Source organism: Canis lupus, chromosome 7 (genome assembly GCF_003254725.2).
Source record: "Canis lupus dingo isolate Sandy chromosome 7, ASM325472v2, whole genome shotgun sequence".
Lineage (NCBI taxonomy): Eukaryota > Metazoa > Chordata > Mammalia > Carnivora > Canidae > Canis > Canis lupus.
This window is the reverse complement of record NC_064249.1, coordinates 77,715,913-77,737,529: the sequence shown is the minus strand read 5'-3', so window position 1 is coordinate 77,737,529 and position 21,617 is coordinate 77,715,913. Positions and strand designations below refer to the sequence as shown.

The 21,617-nt window shown below is 36.4% G+C and overlaps 1 protein-coding gene across 15 annotated transcripts in view; it reads left to right on the top strand.

Annotated features, from left to right (window-relative positions):
* The window catches only part of LOC112648106 (centrosomal protein of 76 kDa), a 233,806-nt gene that overhangs the window by 153,916 nt on the left and 58,273 nt on the right, over positions 1-21,617 (top strand). For all 15 annotated transcript variants that reach the window (XM_049111871.1, XM_049111872.1, XM_049111873.1 and 12 more), the window contains 2 exons: positions 7,649-7,726; positions 11,989-12,153. In XM_049111871.1, coding sequence (XP_048967828.1) covers positions 7,649-7,726; positions 11,989-12,153 — 243 coding nt within the window. The remainder of the gene's footprint in view (positions 1-7,648; positions 7,727-11,988; positions 12,154-21,617) is intronic.

The window sequence follows — 21,617 nt, the reverse complement described above, 5'->3', positions numbered from 1 at the left end:
AGATCCGCCTATGTCATACCATTGCCAATGACCAGTTACACTAAGGTATCTGTGTGTGACGTGACTTCTGACTATATTCTGCTTGACTGTACTCAGATAAAGCCACAAGACTTGTCTCATTCACATATTGAAGTATATTTTAATCAGCTTTCTCATATTCCCCCCTTTCATTCTCCTCATGCCTGCTCACAACACCTCCAGTAATAAAATGGTAGCATTTAAGTTAGCTGGAAATTCCCCTCTACAGCTAAAATGGATGAATGTTCTTCCAAGTGGGGAACATACCCTGTTTTGAAAGAAAGGATTACCACCAGATGTCTGTTTGTAAGGTTGCTATTTGTTCATTTTAATTAGATCATTCAGTCATTAACTTTTCAGGGCCTTTGTCAATGTCTGTCTCTTTTCAATAGATTTATTATTTTGTGAATGTTAATAAATTTTCAAAGCACTCACCTCATCAGAAATAACTAAATTACCCTCTCTGCCCTAGATATCTTTGCTCTTGTCACTACTCTCCCTGCCTAATGTTGCAGAAGAATCTTTACTTGTCTTGTAACTTCTTCAATTTAATTAACTTCATTTTAACAAAATTCACATGGTTCAAACGCCCCAAAATTCAAAAGTGTTACAGTAAATTATATCCTTCTGCTTCTATCTCCTAGCCACACAGTCCCTATCCCACAGACAACAAATTTAATTAATTTCTTCTTTGTCCTTATGGAGACATTTTATCCATAACTAACAAAAATATATTTTTTCTTTTTTATGCTGTTCTGAACTTTCCTTTTTTCATTTAATAATATATCATGGAGATCATTTTATATCAGTACATGGTGTTTATATCTTTTATGTCTTTGTAATATGTTGTGTGAATATACTGTGATTGATTTAATGAACCCCCTATTGACAGTTACTAGATTACTTCCAATCTTTTGCTATTACAAACAGTGTTGCAGTAGATAGTTTTAAAGCTACTTTTCATGAGTATAATCATATGTGTAGGAAAATTAATTGCTGGTTCAAAGGAAGTGTGCATTTAAAAGTTTTATAAAAAGTATGAAATTGGGCAGCTCCGGTGGCCCAGCGGTTTGGTGCTGCCTTCAACCCGGGGTGTGATCCTGGAGACCCGGGATCGAGTCCCACATCGGGCTCCCTGCATGGAGCCTGTTCTCCCCTCTGCCTGTGTCTCTGCCTCTCTCTCTCTCTCTCTCTCCCTGTCTCTGTCTCCCTCTCTCTCTCTCCCACCCCCACTCTGTGTGTGTGTCATGAATAAATAAAATCTTTAAAAAAAAAAAGTATGAAATTGTCTTCAGTAGAGTTTTACCAGTTGGTACTCTCCTTAGCATTGTGTAAGAGGGTCTGTTTTCCTACACAATATGTTTTCTAAGTGATAGGTGAAAATTTGTATTCCATAGTTTTAGTTTACATTTTCCTTATTACGAATGAATGAGATTAGATACATTTCATATGCTTAAGAGACATTTGTATTTATCAGTTGCCCAGTTCGTATCCTGTGCCCATTTTTCTAATGGAGTATCAGTCTTTACTTACTGATTTTTTTTTAAGATTTTTATTTATTCATGAGAGACACAGAGAGGGAGGCAGAGACATAGGCAGAGGGAAAAGCAGGCTCCCTGCAGGGAGCCCGATGTGTGGGACTCAATCCCTGAAATTGGGATCAGGCCTTGAGCCAAAGGCAGACACTCAACCACTGAGCCACCCAGGTGTTCCTGACTTTGTTGTTGTTGTTGTTGTTGTTGTCATTGTTTTTTGAAGATTTTATTTATTCATTTGAAAGAAAGTGAGTGAGAGAATGAGCAAGCGAGCCACAAGCAGGGAGAGGGACAAAGAGAGGGGTAGCAGACTCCCCGCTGAGCAGGGTGCCCTTATGATGTGGGGCTGAATTTCAGGGATCATGACACTTAACTAACAGAAATAACTTTTTGTGATATAATTTGCAGATATTATCTATGATATTTTAATGATTGTTTTATGATTATCACTGCATTTCTTTAAATATGAAGAGTTGATGAGTATGAAAACTGAAAGGGTGATTATGTATCTAGGGAGACACTATGGGTACAGCTACTTGGAGCAGATGGTCATTAAACCCTCAGCCTATGTGTGTGTGTATGTTAGCAAAAATATTGTAATATAGGAATGATACTCTTTTCCTAGAATGTGGAAATGAATTTCCTTCATTTTGATGACTTTGTCTGTAGTTCTTCTAATTTCTTCAGAAATTCAGTCTTATAAAAATTATCAACTTACAGTTTAGTATCTTAACATTTTACATTTTCTCATTAAATAAAATTCTGACTTTCTCTCAATTTATTGTAGTTATCTTCTCCCTGTCATACCCCTTAGGGAGAAGAGTATGTTATATCTTTAAGAAAGTGCCATAAAACTTAATGAAAATATAAATCATATTCTTCAATAATTATCCATTAACTCTTTAATCTACATAGGAGACTTTCAGTTATCAGAAGAACTGTTATAATTCCCTGGGAGTTTTTTATACCCTAATTTTCAAAATACTAATTTGGGGCTGGTAAATAAGATAAAATTCCTTTTCTTGCTTTTCTCTGTGGTAAAAATATCTCAGGACATCATGGCTCTTAATCTTTGTAGCTGACATACATGTTCTATTTATTACAGGCAACATTTTTTGTTTTGTTTTGTTTTGTTTTTTTACAGGCAACATTTGTATAAGTGATTTTGTCACTTGGGAAATGGATTTAGCAATTTCTTTGAAAGTATATTAGCGTATATTGAGTAAGAAAAAGTTTAAGGAATTATTAAAACATACTCCTTTTTACACATTTAAAAGTTTCTAACTGAAAACGTGTACTCAGTACATAGAGGATATCAATAAATGATAGTTTTAAATGGTTAACAGTATGGAGGAAAACTGTCATTATCGGAATGCTTTTATTAACATATCTTTCTAATACGTGAATATATTTACAAGGATGGGCATTTATGTGTGAGCTGACGTTGAACGTACACAATTGAATTAAAATTACTCTTTGGGCATTTGATATACTTGTGATTCACAGAGTAGATTTTATTTATTTTTTAAGATGCCAGAAACAGAAAGTGTTGTCATGGGATAGTTCTAATTGCTAGTGTGAGAATGGTTATATCAGAAATGCAGAGTTAATTGCCATGTGTGTTGTAATGTAGAATGTTCTCACCATATTTCAAGCACAAGTTGGCATCGTTATTACATTTTTACATACAAAAAATCTATTTAGAAGCTAGAATGTAATTGACAGAAGTTTGCCACTAAAACTAGAAAAATATGTAATTTACTTTCAAATAACTCATTTTTTCTGCTAAATCTGAGATTTCTAGTTGCACATTTGTGCAGGCTTGTTCAATTATGGTATTCACAGATTCTCAACTATTTGATTTATTGGTGAGTCAAGACTTTGATTTCATGAAGAGACTAGAGAAAGGTTTCATTTGGTAAAAGAATAAGATATTTTTTGATGGAGTAAAAGTGTTCACAATCAAATTCTCAAAAATATGTATTGGCTTATAATAACTAATACTAAATACTTAACATGACAGTAGATTAAATAGATTAGAGCAGTTAAATGACTTGTATAAAGTCACACAACTAGGAAGTGTCTGAACTACAATTTGTGCTACTATTCAGACAAACGTCAAATTCTTGGAGTATATATTTAAACTATCTTTAGTATTATAAAGAGTGGATAGTTTTTCTTAGTAGCAGTGAGTTAGGGATTTTATTAGAGCCCAGAGGTAAAGGTAGAGATGCATAAAGGTGTAACAGTAAGACCATCTGGACTATGTTTAGTCAGGAATGTGTTGGAGAACAGTAAAATTTAAAGTTGGGTGGGAAAGGGACCATATGCTTCTCATGTTACTCCACCAGAATACTCCTAAAACACAGATGCATGAACTCATATTTCTGGATTAAGGGGACATACTAAATCATAACTCTTTCAGTTGCAAGTAACAGAAATCCACTCAAATTACCTTGGGTAGAGTGGGGGAAGATGTACTAGCTCACATAAGTGGGAAGTCTAAGAGTAGGCTAGCTTTAAGCACAGCTTGATCTAGTGTCTCAAAATCTGTAATTGGGGCTTTCTTTTTCTCCCTAGGATGGGCTTTTACTAAAAAGCAGGTAAGATGACAGTCTATAACCTACACCTCACATTCTCTCAGTTCAGTAACTCCAGCAGAAAATCTTTTCTCTTAATTGGGACAGAAATACCTCGGAGGAAAATTCAGTCATGTACCTGTTTAAGAACTATTTGCTGTGGTCAGGAAAATGGGTCCCACTCGTTGATGGAGGATGTCTTCACCCTTGTGAGTTGGCGATGAGGTGTACCGGGCAGGGGGTTATTAGCTCTACTCAAACTGTATGGGCTGCTTTCTTCAATGGAAAGAAGGAAGGGAGAAAAGGTTTCTAGACAAAACAGATGCCCACTGAGGGATATACTGTTTAGTGCAAGTCAAAAATGTTTTTGAGGGGATCCCTGGGTGGCTCAGCGGTTTGGTGCCTGCCTTTGGTCCAGGGCACGATCCTGGAGTCCCAGGATCGAGTCCCGTCTCGGGCTCCCTGCATGGAGCCTGCTTCTCCCTCTGCCTGTGTCTCTGCCTCTCTCTCTCTCTCTGTGTCTATCATGAATAAAGAAATAAAATCTTTAAAAAAAATGTTTTTGAAATCATGCATTTTGTCTTTAAAATCCATATAAATTTTGTTTTATACACCTGTATCTGTTAAAATATTTTAAACATTCCATATGTAGATTGAGTTCCCCCAGGAAATGGATTCTGAGGGGCAAAATTTGAATTCAAGAGGTTTTATTAGGAATTGCACTGGGGAACAATTGTGAGGGTGGGTGAAGGAAAAGCTGAACTATGATGCAGATACAGCAGGTCTCAGCCAATCCCACAGGGAGCTTGGAAGTTGAGATGGCCCTTCAGAGTTGTATCAACGGAGGCAGGGAAGCCTGATCTGTGTACTTCCACATGGACCCATGATTGGATATGGGCTACCCCAGAGATGGAGCATACCTGCGGCAGGGTAGCTCTTTGCTCCGAACACTGAGTGCAGCTCCTGGAGCAGAATTAAGCCATAAGCGTTTGTCAGCCCATAACTCCAGCAGCCGGTGGAAGGGTCGGGGGCGGGGGGGAGGTGTGCATGTTGTAGAGCTGGACAGCTTACCACAGCATCCATCACATTATCTGTGAGTAAAATGCACTCCAGGGAAATGTGTCATGTTTATATGTTATTGTAAATGCTACCTGGCATATCACTGTACTGTTTGACTAGAGGTCCCCAAAAGTACAGGTACCCCAGTTTGAAGGCCACAGCAGGGAGCCTAGGAACCCACCATAGAGAAGTGAAAAGATTAACCAAATGAAGAAGAAACTGGAGCAGAAGAAACAGCTAAGAGACTTGTAATGAACTTTGGTAGTAACAGTAAGAATCAAGAAAAAAAAGATAAATATTTTCTCTTGCCAAAGACCATCCATCTTCTACTATCCCTATACTGTTTGTCTTGCCTTCTGTTGTCTAGATCCTAGAATAACCTAGAGACCATTGATAAAATTTTAAAACAATATAGGCTTGTAAAAGTGAGCTTCTGCATCATGTTTTCTGCTTTTTTCATTATCTTTTGGTTTATAGATCATTGGTAAGCAATATAGTACTTTTTGAGGAGTCAGTCTTAAGGTGATGGGGGGAATAGGACAGAAAGAATTTAGTGCAGTATGGGGCTCTTTGTTTTCATGGCTCCAGATCGAAAGGTTAGAATGTTGGCCCATGTAGACACACTCGATCATCTCAGGCATTAAGGTTGCAAACCATTTTATTTTGGTGCAGACTGAATCTTGTTGACCTGTTTAGTGTTACTGTTACTTCATTTCTTCTGTGTGGTGTTAGGCAGATTAATTTTCCCTTTTAATTTGCTTATTATTTATCTTATCATCTGTTGATTGAATGAGACACTTAAATGTAATGTGAGCTTGAGTTACATATTTATTTCCCTGGAGAGCATATTTTTTTGTGTGGCATAGATAAGAGTTTTCTACTCACCCTGCCAGTGAATTCTGAATTTAGAGAAGAAAATTCAGATTTTTCTCTGAATATTTTTCCCTTTCATTGGGCTTCTTATTAAAGTTGACATGATAAGAGCTATTGAGATTTAAGATTTGACTGTTCTTGGGTAGGCTGGGTGGTTCAGTGGTTTAGCGCCACCTTCAGCCCAGGGCCTGATCCTGGAGTCCCAGGATTGAGCCCCATGTCAGCCTCCCTGCATGGAGCCTGCTTCTCCCTCTGCCTGTGTCTCTGCCTCTCTCTCTCTCTCTCTCTCTCTCTCTCTGCTTCTCTGTCTCTCATGAATAAATAAATAAAATCTTAAAGAAAATGACTGTTCTTAGCTTAAATATCTTAATTGTCTTATTTACCAAATACAAGGCATTTTTAGAGATTTGAGGAGCCCATTAGTGAACAAAATACACAAGAATACTTCCTTATAAAGCTTAAAATCTAGCAATGAGAGGCAGCCAGTAAACATATAAAGTAAATCATATAGACTGTTAGAAGGTAGGATGCTTTTTGGAAAAAGTCATAGACTAGGGGAATTGCTAGTGACAGGGTATGGAGCTTGGGATTTGTATAGGATGGTCAAGGTAGATCCCATTGAGAAGGTGACATTTTGAGCAAAAATGAGAAGGGGATGTGTGAGAATTAGTTATGTGAATATGTAGGGTAAAGCATTCTGGCAAGAGGGAACACCTAGTGCAAATGCCCTAAGGCCAGAGTGGGAAGAAATAGTAAGAGATGAGGTACTTATTCTCAGCTCTTGATTTTTTTGGGGTTGGAGAGGAAAGAGCACTGCTATTGATAGATGTCATAGCCTCATAGAGTCCCTAGGTGCCCAGAGGCAGTTCACCTCCTTAAATCTCTCTCTCTCTCTCTCTCTCTTTTAAAGATTTTATTTATTCATGTGAGACAGAGGGGGGGGGTGGGCAGAGACATAGGATGAGGGAGAAGCAGGCTCCCTGCGTGGAGCCCAATGCAGGACTTGATCCCAAAGCCCAGGATCACACCCTGAGCCAAAGGCCGATGCTCAACAACTGAGCTACCCAGGTGTCCCTCCTTAAATCTCTTTTCTTTCACTATTTTAATTATAAGAAGCTGGAAAAAACACTCTTCTAGTCAACAGAATAATATATACCTCAAGTCATTGTTTTTGTCCTCAGAGGTGTTTGAATTAAGAGATCTGCAGTGGATATAAGAGGAAGAGGGGTTAGGTTATATGGAGGAAGTAATAGCTATGAGATTTAAGGCTGGATTGAATATGGGGGTTGAGGAAGAGGGCAGTATCAATATAGTTTAGGGGGTTCAAGTTAATATGGTGACAAAGGTTTAGCCACGAGACCTAGAAAGAAAGTACAGTTAGCAATCTCAGTTCACCCGTCTGTAGTTGTGTATTTATTCTGGTCTACCATGACTGAAATCTACAGAGGATATATTCTGTACTATCTACTTCAATAACACTTCTGAATGTACTTTGTCTGAAGGTATCTGTTAGAAATTTTAATTTGAAAGGTAACTTCGTGAAATGTCTTTACCTAAATGTTTTCTTTTTATTTTAATTGGTAGAATCTTAAGAAGATTCAAGAAATGGAAAAGACTGATGAATCTAACACAGATCTGGAAGAGCTGAAAAATGCTGACTGGGTAAGAGAGTTGGGCATTCTGTGTTCTATTTAATGTTGAAGATATAGTGTAATGTGGTTTTGGGGGGTTTTGTTGTTGTTATTTTTTAAAGATCTATTTATTGATTTTGGAGAGAGAGTGTGAGTGGGGGGAGGGGAAGAGGGAAAGAGATGGAGAAACAGGCTTCTTGCTCAGTGGGAAGCCCAACGCCTGGCTCAGTCTCAGGACCCTGAGATCATAACCTGCACTGAAACCAACAGTCCGATGCTAAACCAACCAAGCCACCCAGGCACCCCATGGTGTAATTTTTTTAAAAAATACTTGCTATTAAGGGCTATAATCTGTATTGATATTGTATGAATTTGAATGCTGAGTCTTAACATTTCAGGAAATGTGTATTCCCCATTTTACTAAACTAAATAGATAAAACTACCCCCAATGTCTTCTAAGAATTTTGGTGTTTTAAAAGAAGTATTGATCTTTCAGGCACCTGGATGGCTCATTCAGTTAAGCATCTGTCTGCCTTTGGCTCAGGTCATGATCCCAGAGTCCTGGGATTGAGCCCCACATTGGGCTTCCCACTCAGCAGGAACCTCTCCCTCTGCCTGCTGCTCTCACTGTCAAATAAATAAAATCTTTTAAAAAGATAAAATAAAATATTGACCTTTCTAATTATATTAATACCTTAGCATACTCTTGTAAGTCAAAGTTGAAGCTCTATTCATAATAAGGTATGAAATTATAATGTAGTACATTCATTTATCTGATGAATAGTTACTGGATTAGGTTCTGGTGATACAAAATGAATAATACAAGATCTCTCACCTCAAAACAAAAGGCAGACTTTGAGCACAGATGATTGCATTATATTTATGCAACAAACTTTGACTAGCCACTGTTTTCTGGCATGGTTCTAGAACCTAGTGAAACCAAGAGTCCCTGCCCTCATATATGACTTAGAGTTGGGTCAACATGACAGCCTGGATGGAGGACAGGAGAGTCAGTGTCATTAAATTAGATTGAGATGTGTTCAGGTGTCAGTGGGAAGGCACTTTCAGTGTTCTGACTTTTCAGGTTGAGAATGAAAAATGATTAAATAATGACATTAAATGAGGGACTAGGAGTAGATATAGATTTGGGGGACATAAACAAGTTGTTTTTGACCATATTAGATTTTAATTGTTTAATTATTTTCTAAAAGCTTTATTAAAGTATAATCAGCATACAACAAGTTGCACATACTTAAAAAGCACAATAAGTTTTGGCATATACATATACACATACATACCCATGAAACCATCATATAATCAAATTAATGAGCCCATCCATCACCTCCAAAGTTTCCTCATACCCATTTGTAATCCTCTTTCCTGCTTCCTTTCTCCCCAGCTTCTAGGCAATCAATGATCTGTTTTCTCTCACTATAGATTAGTTTGTATTTTCTAAAATTTTATATGAATATAATCCTGTAGTATGTACTATTTTTTGCTTGACTTCTTCCATTCAGCATAATTCTTTTGAGATTTCATCCAGGTTGAATGGATGAATGAATGTTCATCGATTCACATACATGAATGCCTGTATGAATAGTTTAATGTTTTTATTACTAGTAGTAGTCCATTCCCATTGTGTGGATCTACATATATTAATGTATGAATGTAAATATTCTTAATTTATTGATGATTATTGATGATATCTTTACTGAGATATTTGGAATTATATAAATCTGGAACATTTAAAAGTAAATTTAAAAAACAGCCTATAATATCTAATAAGTGAGTACTGTCATTTTAGAATAATATTAATTATGAAATTTCCTTTGTATAGAAGTCTGGTAGTCTTTTTCCAGGTGTATTTCATCTTGCCTAAAAGATTTTTAAATCTTTTTTTTAAATGTGTTTTTTTTTGACATGGAAGCCAGATAAATAACTCCAGGTGGTCCGAATTTAGCAAACAGCTAATAAAAACTTGAACTAAAAATTTAATTTATTGTCTTAAGGCAGCCTCTTTTAAAAACTAGCAAGATTACTGACAAGAGATGCACTAATTCCAAAGGGAGTTCCATTTGCCTAGATCACCAGTCTGTTTCTTGTAAGAACCTTAAAATGAATTATTTAGAAATATTAGAATGAAATGAGGGGTACCTGGACCGCTCATTTAGTTGAGTGTCTGCCTTCGGCTCAGGTCATCATCCCAGACTCCTGGGATGTAGCCTGGGTGTCAGGTTTCCTGCTGGAGGGGGAGGGGGTCTACTTCTTCCCCACCCTCTGCCCCTCTAATTTATCTGTTTTTGAGAATTCGAGGTTTCACATGTCAGGTTTTCTTAAAGCCTGGAGAGGTCAAGAGAAGAGACAGGATTTTAAAGGATGAGATGATATTTGAACTGGATCTTAAAGGAATGAGTATAAGAGAATTTGGGACAAGAACATTCTCAAAAGAGTAATCTAAATGTTTTAGGAATATTGTATTAGAGTAACTTTAATGGCAGAATCCAAGAGTCTGTTTAAAAATAGGAATATTTTAGGCTGAGGAGCCAATGGGGTGAAGCTACCGTCTGTGAGATTATGACTGAACACCTCTAAGTCAGAATCCCGCCCAGGCGGACCTACTTGGCAGCACCACAGAGCCTCGGTTGGCCTCAGCCTTGGATGGCTGGTCACCTGCCATCCCTGCCACAGGTGGGGACCAGGGTCCTCTGCGGAGAGCCCCTCCTCCCGGGAAACGGGCTACTCTGGGAAGGGGGCCGCCCCCTCGCCTCTCACCAACGCATGTTCCTGGGGAGCCTGATGCTAAACCACTCGCAGGAGACCTGCTTCTGGGTCCGGTTTCATACCAAGCAGAGCAGCTCCCTCGCTGCTATCTATTGAAAGTCAGCCCTCGACACAAGGGTTTATAAAAGAAAACAAAAAAAGTAAAATAAATTTAAAAAATAAAATAGGAATATTTTAGAAAGTATCCTAAGGGCTATACCACAGTATTGTATTCATATTCATATCCTTTTTGGAATAAGAAATGGCATACATGTTTTTAAAATCAAATTGTTTTTGAAAACATTTTTAAGACATTTAATCCATATTATTTTATGTAGATAAGTCTTAGGAAATACATCAGTTGCTTTTTAAAAAATTTTTATTTCAGTAATCTCTATACCCAGCATGGGGCTCAAATTGGGCAAGAATCCAGTGCTCTTCAGATTGAACCAGCCAGATGCCCCTATCACTTGGTTTTTAGTAAATACATTTAAGTAACTACTTGAGCTGCTTATTTTAACAAACTACAGTGTTTCAGTTAATTATTATAATAATTTACTTTTCATGGAAGCAGAGACTATGATACTTTAGCTTAAAGGTAGGAAAATAAAGGATTAAATAATAATATGCATATTTAATGTGTCTTATATTATTATAAGTGCTTCATATATATCTTATTTTCTTGAGGGGCCAGCAAGGCAACTTACTATTATTTGTTGATAAGAAAATGGTTATTAAGTAATTTATACAAAGATAGTAATAACATAAAAATTGTCATTTTTGAGCATTTTCCATGTACAGAACACTATGTATCATCTCTGACCATCTCAGCAAGTTATGAAGTACTATTTTATTTTATTGATGAAGAAGCCAGGGTTCAGAAAGGTGAAGCAACTTGCTGGATGTCCAGTAGCTAATAGGTGGATATATTAATTAGCTCTGGTCACAATAATGCTGCATAACCAACTACTACAGAATCATAGTTGCATAAAACAGTACATTTATTTAGCTCATGAGTATGCAGATCAGTTGTGGTAACTCCAGTCTATGTGTGTCTCATCCTTCTCCTGGGCAACATACTGATCTAGGCATGAGGTTCTCATTGCAATAATAGAAGCATGAGTGACAAGCCCATTGTGCATTTGCTTTTGCAGCATTTGGTCACATCATATCAACTGCTATTTCAGTGGCCAAGCAAATGGCATAGCCAAATCCAATGTTAGGGTACAGGACATATACTCCCTCTTTAGTGAGCAAAATCACATAACAGGATGTAGACAGAAGAGGCATGAAGAACAGGCCATTGGTGCAACCTTCTACAGTGGGTAAGTTAGGGTTTACACTCAGGTGACTCAGCACCTAGAGCTTGTGATTCTCTAATGGCTTTCTACCGACTTTTTAATATCCTAAAAACTAATTTTAAAAATTGGTTTTGTTTGGTTTACTCAGTGTTTTGCTCTTTTTCTTTATAGCTATTTAGAGGAAATAAGCAAACTTATTCATGGACATCTCTCCCATCCCTGGTTCTTTTAGGCTCGATTCTGGGTACAGGTGATGAGGGATTTGCGGAATGGAGTAAAACTCAAGAAGGTCCAAGAGCGGCAGTACAATCCTTTGCCCATCGAATATCAACTCACCCCTTATGAGATGCTGATGGATGACATTCGATCCAAAAGATACACTTTGCGCAAAGTAATGGTAAGTAATAAAACTATTAATAGACTCAAATGGCTATTCATCAGTAATCATATTTGTTGAAATGTTCTTCTCATTATTACATTTTTAGATCATTTCTTCCTACAGAAGTAATATATTGTCATTACAGAAAATTTGAAAAATACAGTAAGCTCAATGAAGAAAAGTGACAAATTGGTAATTTCACAACCCAGAGAGATATTTTGCTAACATGCTGGTGTATAACCTTCGATCTTTTTTCTTTTTTCTTTTTTCTTTTTAAGATTTATTTATTGTAGGGGGGAGAGAGAGCGAACAGGGGGAGGGGCAGAGGGAGAGAATCTCAAGCAGACTTCCCGCTGAGCACAGAGCCCAACACAGGGCTTGATCTCATGACCCTGTAATCATGACCTGAGCCGGAATCAAGAGTTGGGTGCTTGACCAACTGACCCACCCAGGCACCCCCAATCTTTTTCTATACATTTTATTGGGACAAACTGGATTAATATTGAACATTTTGTTTTATAACCAGCTATTTTCACGTAACATAGTATATGAACATTTTTCCATGTCATTATGTGTTCAAAATCATCATTTCTAAATGACTACCTCTTTTATACCAATCAACTTGTATCAAGTTGTGAGCAGCTTATTTTGTGCATCCTTGCTTTTAAACCTTTTTGAATAGCAACAGTGAAATCTTTGAGTTAGGTTCTTAGAAGTGGAATCCTGACAGCACTACATCTGAACTGTATCCTGAATGTGACTATTTCTCACCATGAAGCCACTGTCTCTCACTCACACTATGATGGTGGACTCTAAGTGGCCTCCTGCTTTCATTTCACTCTTGTCCCTTTTAATCAATTTAACCCCCAAATAGCCAGAGTAAACCTCTTAAGGTAAAAATGTGATGATGTCATTGCCCTGCTCAGAACCTTCCACTGTTCTCCGTCATACTCAGAACAAACTCCACATCCTTACCTTGGCCTGCAAAGCCACACAGAGCCTGATATAGGTTACCTTTCAGACCTCACCTACCACCCTTCCTGGTTGATTTCCAGGAAGAAAAAGAGATAAAGATAAAGAGATAGCCATGCTGGTCTCTGTTGCTGTCACAAGCTCCTGCAGCTGCACCTTTGTTACCCTTACATAACTAGCCTCATCACTTTTCGGGTCTCTGTTCACATGTCCTCTCATTAGAGAAATCCTCGCCTCTCTGCCCGCGTGTTTCTGTGGTTCACTTTGTCATGTATTTTCAGATTTATCTCTCTCTCACCGTTATAGGGACTTAGTTTTTCATTAGTCATTCCCTGTGACTAGACCATGTACCTGACACAATTTTTTATTCAGCCAGATGCTGAATACTGTGCCCAACAAATAGTTGTGGGATGAATAAATGAATTATATCCAACTTATGGAGAAAATTTAGTCAGTTATTTTATGTGGAAGATTCTTGTGAAAGACATCACTTAATTTTAAAATAGATTTAAGTAGGGACATCTGACTGGCTCAGTCCAAAGAGCATGTGACTCTTGATCTTAGGGTCAGGGGTTTGAGCCCCAAGTGGATGTAGAGATTACTTAAATAAACTTAAAAAAAAAATCAAACAGATATAAGTAGCTCTTTGAGGTCTTATTATTTAATTTTAATAAGCTTTAATATTGCAGCTAAGTATCATGTTGGTTTATTTCTCAGTAAATCTGATTTCCTTTACAAATGAGGAAACTGAAGTTTAGAAGTGCTGCATAACTTCCCCAGTTCAGGTAACTAGTTATAAGGCAAAGACTATCTTCATTTTCATTTTGTCTGACCTCAGAATCTGTGCTGTATGCTACACATGTGGCCAAAATACCTTCTAGTTATATTGTGATGGTTACTATTTACAACATAATAGTTTTTTCCATTTCTTCCTATCCTTGACCAAAGTGGGTATCTTTTGGGTTGACAAATTTGGGAGAAAATCCTCTTTCATTTTTAAAATCTATATATCTTTGATTATAAGTGCATTTAAGCATTTAAACGATATATACCATTTTTTGTATTAATTTTTATTTTATTTATTCATGAGAGACACAGAGAGAGAGGCAGGCTCCATGCAGGGAGCCCGATGCAGGATCGGGCTTGGGATGCCAGGATCATGCCTTGGGCCGAAGGCAGACGCTCAACTGCTGAGCCACCACGCGTCCCTAACTTAACAAATTTTTAAAAGATTTTATTTACTTCACAGAGAGAAAGTGAGAGAGAAGTGAGAGCACAAGCAGGGTGGGGGGAAGGGCAGAGGTTGAGGGAGAGAGAGAAGCAGACCCCCTGCTGAGCAGGGAGCCCGATGCTGGGCTGCATCCCAGGACCATGAGATCATGACCTGAGTCAAAGGCAGATGCTTAACTGACTTTAGCCACCCAGGCACCCTAATTTAATTTTATTTTTTTTAATAAATATTTATTGTGCCAGGCACTCTTCTAAACTCTGGAGAAAGGACATAATACAGTCCTTATTCTCGGGAATTTCACAGTATGGTGGGAGCCTCTAGTAATCAGACAAGCATTAACAAGTGTGAAAAGCTTAAGTGTAAGAGGCTATATGCCAAAAAACAGTCTTCAAAGACTAAGAAATACTGGGATTTGACACAAGAAAACAACAAAAGTTCTCTGTAATGGGAGCCCTTTTCACTCAGTAATTCCTGTGAAGAATGAACATAGATGGTTTCTTTTTAAATGACTTCACAGTATTTCCTGGTGCACTGTAAATAATTTACCCAAGACTCGATTAATAGACATTTAGATTGTTTCCAGTTTTCATTATTTTAATCAGTATTATGAATATCTCATCTAATTATCTCCTTGGTTTAAGTTTCTGTGGTGAGATGGATAGATCAAGGAGTACGCACATTTTAAATTTTAATTTTTTTTTTATTTTATTTATTTATGATAGTCACATAGAGAGAGAGAGAGAGGCAGAGACACAGGCAGAGGGAGAAGCAGGCTCCATGCACCGGGAGCCCAACGTGGGACTCGATCCGGGGTCTCCAGGATCGCGCCCTGGGCCAAAGGCAGGCGCCAAACCGCTGCGCCGCCCAGGGATCCCACATTTTAAATTTTAATACATGTCGCCAAACTTTTCTCAAGAAGGACTGTACCATTTTCACTTTTACTAACAATGCAAGATAATTTCTGTAGCTAATACCTGGCAGTGCTGTCTTTTTCAAAAAAGTCTACTTATCTGAGCTTTATCCTGAATGGGAACACTTAACAGTAATCACAGGTGATTTTCCTCCTTATCTGGAAGGAATTATTCAGAAATTCATATTACTGATTAAAATAAGTAAATATTGCTTCTGCTTAGTAAATTACTAACATTTCTAACTAATGTCTTTTACCAGTCACCTACAATATAGCTAAATCATTTTATTTTTCATCAGAAAAAATAATTGTGCTAAATAGTAGTTAAACTTGTCTGATACTAAGAATTACATGGGATAGATTCCTTTTGTAGATGCTGATCTAACACGTCTCAGCTGGGTTTAATATATTATAAAACATATAACATTGTGTGAGGCTTAAGGTCTCATGTATTTGGGAAATAATGGTATGTGATTGATTATACATAGACATGATGACAAAGAACTGCATCTCAGTTGGAAGGTATTTACAAGCATAAATATTCTTCTGTAGTAAATGGAAGGCTTTTAAAGAGTCTGTTTTTTTCTTTCATTCATTCATTTTAAGGTAAAATTCACACTAAATAACCTATTTTAAAGTGTATATACAGTTCAGTGGCATTTAATATCTCCACAGTGTTGTGCAACCTCCACCTCTTTCTAGTTCCAAAATAATTTCATCATCCAAAGGAAACGCTGTACCCATGAAGTAATCACTCCTAGTCCCTTCTCCCCCACCTCTCCCCTCCCTTTGCCCCAAGCCCTCAGCAACCACTTTTCTACTTTCTGTCTCAGTGGACTTACCTGTTCCGGGTATTTCATATCAGTGGAATCCTACAATACATTACCTTTTGTGGCTGGCTTCTTTCATTTAGCATAATGTTTTCTAGGTTCATCCATTTTTAGCATATAGGAGTGTTTTATTCTTTCTTATGGTGGAGTAGCATTCTGTTATGTACATATATATATCATATTTTGTCTATTCATTACGTGATAGATATTTGGGTTCTTTCCACCTTTTCACTATTGTGACTAGTGCTGCTATGAACAATCATGTACACGTTTTTGTTTGAGTACTTGTTTTCAGTTCTTTTGGGTATATACCTAAGAGCAAAATGGCAGGATCATATAATCATTCTAAGTTTTGGAACCACCAAACTGCTTTCTACACCACTTGCACCATTTTGTGTTTCCACCAGCAGTGTATGAGAGTTTCCATTTCTCCACATTCTTGTCAACACTTGTTATAATCCGTTTTTGTTTTTAGTCATACCTGCCATAGTGAGTATAAGGTGAAATCTCATTGCAGTGTTGATTTGCATTTCCATAATGATTAATGATGTTATATGTGTTTTCAGGTGCTTGTGGGTCATTTGTATATCTTCTTTGGAGAGAAGTCAATTCAAATCCTGTGCCCATTTTTTAATTGTGTTGTCTTTCTTGTTAAGTTATCAAAATTCTTTATATACTCTAGAAGGATATATGATTTGCATATATTTTCTCCCATTCTGTAGGTTGTCTTTTCACTCTCCTAATAGTGTGCTTTGAAGTATAAAGGTTTTAATTTTGCCAAGTCCAATTTTTCTGTTCTTGTTTTTTCCATTGCTCAGGTTTTCAGTAATCTAAAAATAGATTACCAAATCTAGGTAATAGGGATTTACCCCTATGTTTTCTTCTAAGACTTTAGAAGTTACATTTAGTTACTTTACATTTAGCTCTTTGATCTATTTTAGGATAATTTTTTTATGTGACCTGAGGTAAAGGTCAAATATAATTCTTTTGCATTTTGATACTTCTTGGTCCCAGCATCCTTTGTTGAAGAAACTATTCTTACCCCCATTTACTGGTGTTGGGACTCTTGTGAAAAATCAGTTGAATGTATGAGTTTATTTCTTAACTCTGAATTCTATTTCATTGATCTGTTATGACTATCCTATGCCCATCCCACATTGTGGAATGATTATAATATAATACATATATAATAGTTAATCATTGTAGCTTTGTGATAAGCTTTGAAATCTAAAAGTGAGTTTATCAGCTTCGTTTTTCTTTTTTCTTTTTTTTAAGATTTTTACTTGAGAGAGATAGCAAGAGAGAGAGCATAAGCAGTGGGGAGAGGGAGAAGCAGACTCCCTGCTGAGCAGGAAGGCCCGACATAGGGATTGATCCCAGGATGTGGGACCATGACCTGAGCCGAAGGCAGATGCCCAACCAACTGAGCTACCCAGGCGCCCTGTTTTTCTTTTTTAATTTTTAAAAAATATTTTATTTATTTATTCATGAGAGAGACTCAGAGAGACTGGCAGACACACAGGCAGAGGGAGAAGCAGGCTCCACACAGGGAGCCTGATGTGGGACTTGATCCCAGGCCTCCAGGAGGTAGACGCTCAACTACTGAGCCACTCAGGTGTCCCTGTTTTTCTTTCTTAAGAATGTTTTGGTAATTCAGGGTTCCTTGAGATTCCATGTGACGTTTAGGTTTTTCACGTTGTGCAAAAAAATACCATTGAAAATTTTATATAGATTTTATTGAATCTCCAGATCACTTTAGGTTTTATTGTCATCTTAACAACTCCTTGATTGTCATCTTAACAACTCCTAATCCATAAATAGATGTCTTTCCATTCATTTATTTCTTTCAGCAATGTTTTATGGTTTTCTTTTTTTGTTTTTTTTTTACCATGTTATTTTTATTAGATCAAGTGTGTACATTCTGTAACTTACTTCACTTGCAATGTTTTATGGTTTTCAGTATACAAGCCTTATATTTCTTTGGATAAATTTGTTCCAAAGTAGTTTTTTCTTTTTGATGTTACTGTGAATGAGATTGTTTTCTTGATTTTTTCTGGATCATTCATTTCTAATATATATACATATACATTATTTTATATATATATATACACACACATATATAATGTGTGTGTATATATATATATATACACATTTCTTTACCGCTATATGTATATATATATATCTCCGTATACAACTGATTTGTGTATGTTGCTTCTATATCCTGCAACTTTGTTGAGTTTATTAGCACTCTCTTCATCTGTGAAGAAATATACTTTTACTTCTTCCTTTCCAATCTGAGTGCCTTTTTTTTCTCCCAGTCTGATTGCCTTTTAATTATCCTGCCTAGAAATTTCAGTGTTGAATGGAATCAGCAAAAACAGGCATGTCTTCCTTCTCATGTTAGGGGAAAGCATTTGGTTTTTCATCATTAAGTATATTAGCTATGGATTTTCACAAATGACTTATCATGCTGAGGAAGTTTCTTTCTATTCCAAGTTTGTTCTTATCATGAAAGGGTGTGGGAATTTTGTCAAATCCTTTTTCTGCATCAATTAAGATAATCATGGTTTCTTTTGTTTCATTCCATTTTATTTATGGTGTATTACCATAATGTGATGTATATTTCCATCCTTGCATTTATGGGATAAATCCCAGTTGGTCATGATGTATAATCCTTTTAGTATATTCCTAGAGTCAGATTACTATTGGGTTAGGAGTGTTGCATCCATATTCAGAAGGGATTTAATTCATAGTGTTGTGATATTCATGTCTGGCTTGGTATCAGGGTAATGTTGGTGTCATAGAATAAATTAGGAAGTGTTACCTCCTTTTCTAATTTTTGCAATAATTTGGGAAGTATTTTGAGGTTAATTCTTTCTTATATGTTTGAGTAGAATTCACCAGTGAAGGCTCTGGTCTTGGGCCCCTCTTTGTTGGGAGATTTTTGATTGCTGACTCAATCTTTTTACCTGTTATAAGTCTATTTAGATTTCCTTTCTTTTTCCTTTTTCTTTTCTTTACTTTTCTGTTCTCTCTCCTCCCTCTCTCTCTCTCTCTCTTTTGAGAAAGCATGAGCAGCTGTGAGGGGCAGAGGGAGAGGGAGAGAGAGAAAATCTTAAGCAGGCCCCCTGCCCAGCATGGAAGCCCAACACAAGGCACAATCTCATGACTCTAAAATCATGAACTGAATTTGAAATCAAGAGTCAGATGCTAAATTGACTGAGCCACCCAGATACCTCTCCTTTCTCTTTTCCTTCCTCCTTCCCTCTATCACTTTTTCCTTCCTTCCTTTTTAATCAGTTTTGTTAGTTTGCATCCTTCTAGGCATATGTCACTCTCACCTAGATTATCTTGTTACTGTATAATTATCATAGTATTCTCTTATAATGATTTGTATTTCTGTAAGGTCTGTGGTAGTGTCCCTACTTTGATTTCACTTTTGAAATTTGTATTTTGAATCCTCCCTTTTTCTTGATCAGTCTATCAATTTTGTTGATCTTTTCTATGAAACAACTTTTGGCTTTGTTAATTTTGTCTATTTTTCTATTTTCTATTTCTTCTTTGATTTTTATCATTTCCTTCCATGTGCAAGTGATGAGTTTAGCTTGGGTGTTTTGTATTTTAGACCCTTAAGATACAGAGTCAGGTTACTGATTGAGATCTTTCTTCTCAATATAGGACCTCTAATCTAGATCTTTCTTTGCCACTATGAACTTTCCTCTGAGCACTATTCTTACTGCGTTTCATAAATTTTTGTATGTTATGTGTTCATTTTCATTACTTTCAAAGTATTTTATTATTTCACTCATAATTTATTTATTCTTTGGTTATTGGAAGTATGTGTTTTAAATTTCACATATTTGTGAATGTTTTCATCTTCTAGTGAAAGAAAAGATTAGAAAAGATGGTTTGTATGACTTCAGTCTTTTTAAATATGTTGAGACTTGTTTTGAGGTCTAAGATGGAGAATGTTATTTTTGCGTTTAAGAAAAAGCAGACTGTTACCAAAAAAAAAAAAAAGAAAAAGCAGACTGTTAGGTATAATGTTCTTATATGGGTTGGTTTTAGTTGGATTATATGTTGTTTGAGTTCTCTCTTTTCCTTACTGATCTCTCTAATTCTATCCATTATTGAAGTCTCCAACTATTATTGTAGAATTATTTCTATTTTTAATTCTATGTTTGCTCCATATATTTGTGTTTATAATTCTCATATTTCCTTGATTTATTGACCCTTTATTAATATATAATGTCTTTCTTTGTCTTTTATGACAGTTTTTATCTGAAAGCTTATTTTGTCTGATCCTGATACAGCCAGCCCAGCTCTCCTTTGACCAAATTTGAGTCTCTTGTAGAAAGCACAAAGTTGGATCATGTATTCTTTATCTGTCAGTTTCTTCAATGCTTAACATAACTAGTGACAAGGAAGAACTTATTTCTGCCTTTTGATACTTATTTTCTATATGTTTTAAATCTTATTTGTCATGTAATTTTTTCACTACTGCCTTCTTTTGTGATTATTTTTTTCCTATATACGATTTTATTCTCTTCCTTTTTAAAAATATTTTTTAGTTTTTTTCTTACCTATTTTATAACAATCAGATTTGAACTAACATCACCTTAGTTTTAATAATGTATAATAACTCTTCTCCTTTGAAAGTCATTTCTCCCCTTATGTTAGTATTGTCACACATTATGTCTAATTTATACATTTTGTGTCTGTGAACTTAGATTTATGATTGTTTTATATTTGTTTTTTAAATTGTATTGGAGAAAAAGTAGTTGCCAATCGAAAGTTCAGAACACTGATTTTTATACTTATATAGCCAACTTTACCTTTCTTTTTTTAAGTAACTGAATAGCTTCGAGTTACTATCTAGTGTCTTTTTAAGCCTGATTGACTTCCTTTAACATTTAGGGCAGTGGTGAACTCCTACAGTGCTTGTTTACCTTCATTTTTTGAGGATAGTTTTGCTAGGTACAGAATTCTTGATTGACAGCACTTCCCCCCCCCCTTTTTTTAAGATTTTATTTATTCACAAGAGACACAGGAAGAGAGGCAGAGACACAGACAGAGGGAGGAGAAGCAGGCTCCATGCAATGAGCCTGATGGCGGGACTTGATCCGGGAATCCAGGATCACTCCCTGAGCCAAAGGCAAACACTCACCTGTTAAGCCACCCAGGCATCTCTCCCCGTTTATTTCTTTAAATGTTATCCCACTACTTTTTGGCCTTCATGGTTCCTGATGAGAAATCACCCATTAATATTAATTAAGATCACTTATATATGACAATCACTGCTTTCTTAACTGCTTTCAAGATTGTCTTTGTCTTCTAACAGTTAATCTATAATATGTCCTGTTGTGGCTCTTTTTGAGTTTATTTTGCTTATTTTATTTGCTTAGTTTATTCAGTTTCTTAGATTAATAGATTCACGTGTTTATCAAATTTCAGAAGTTTTCAGCCATTAATTCTTCACATATTTTATGTGTCCTTTTCTGTCCCCCTAGGACTCCTATATGTTTGTACAATTGATGGT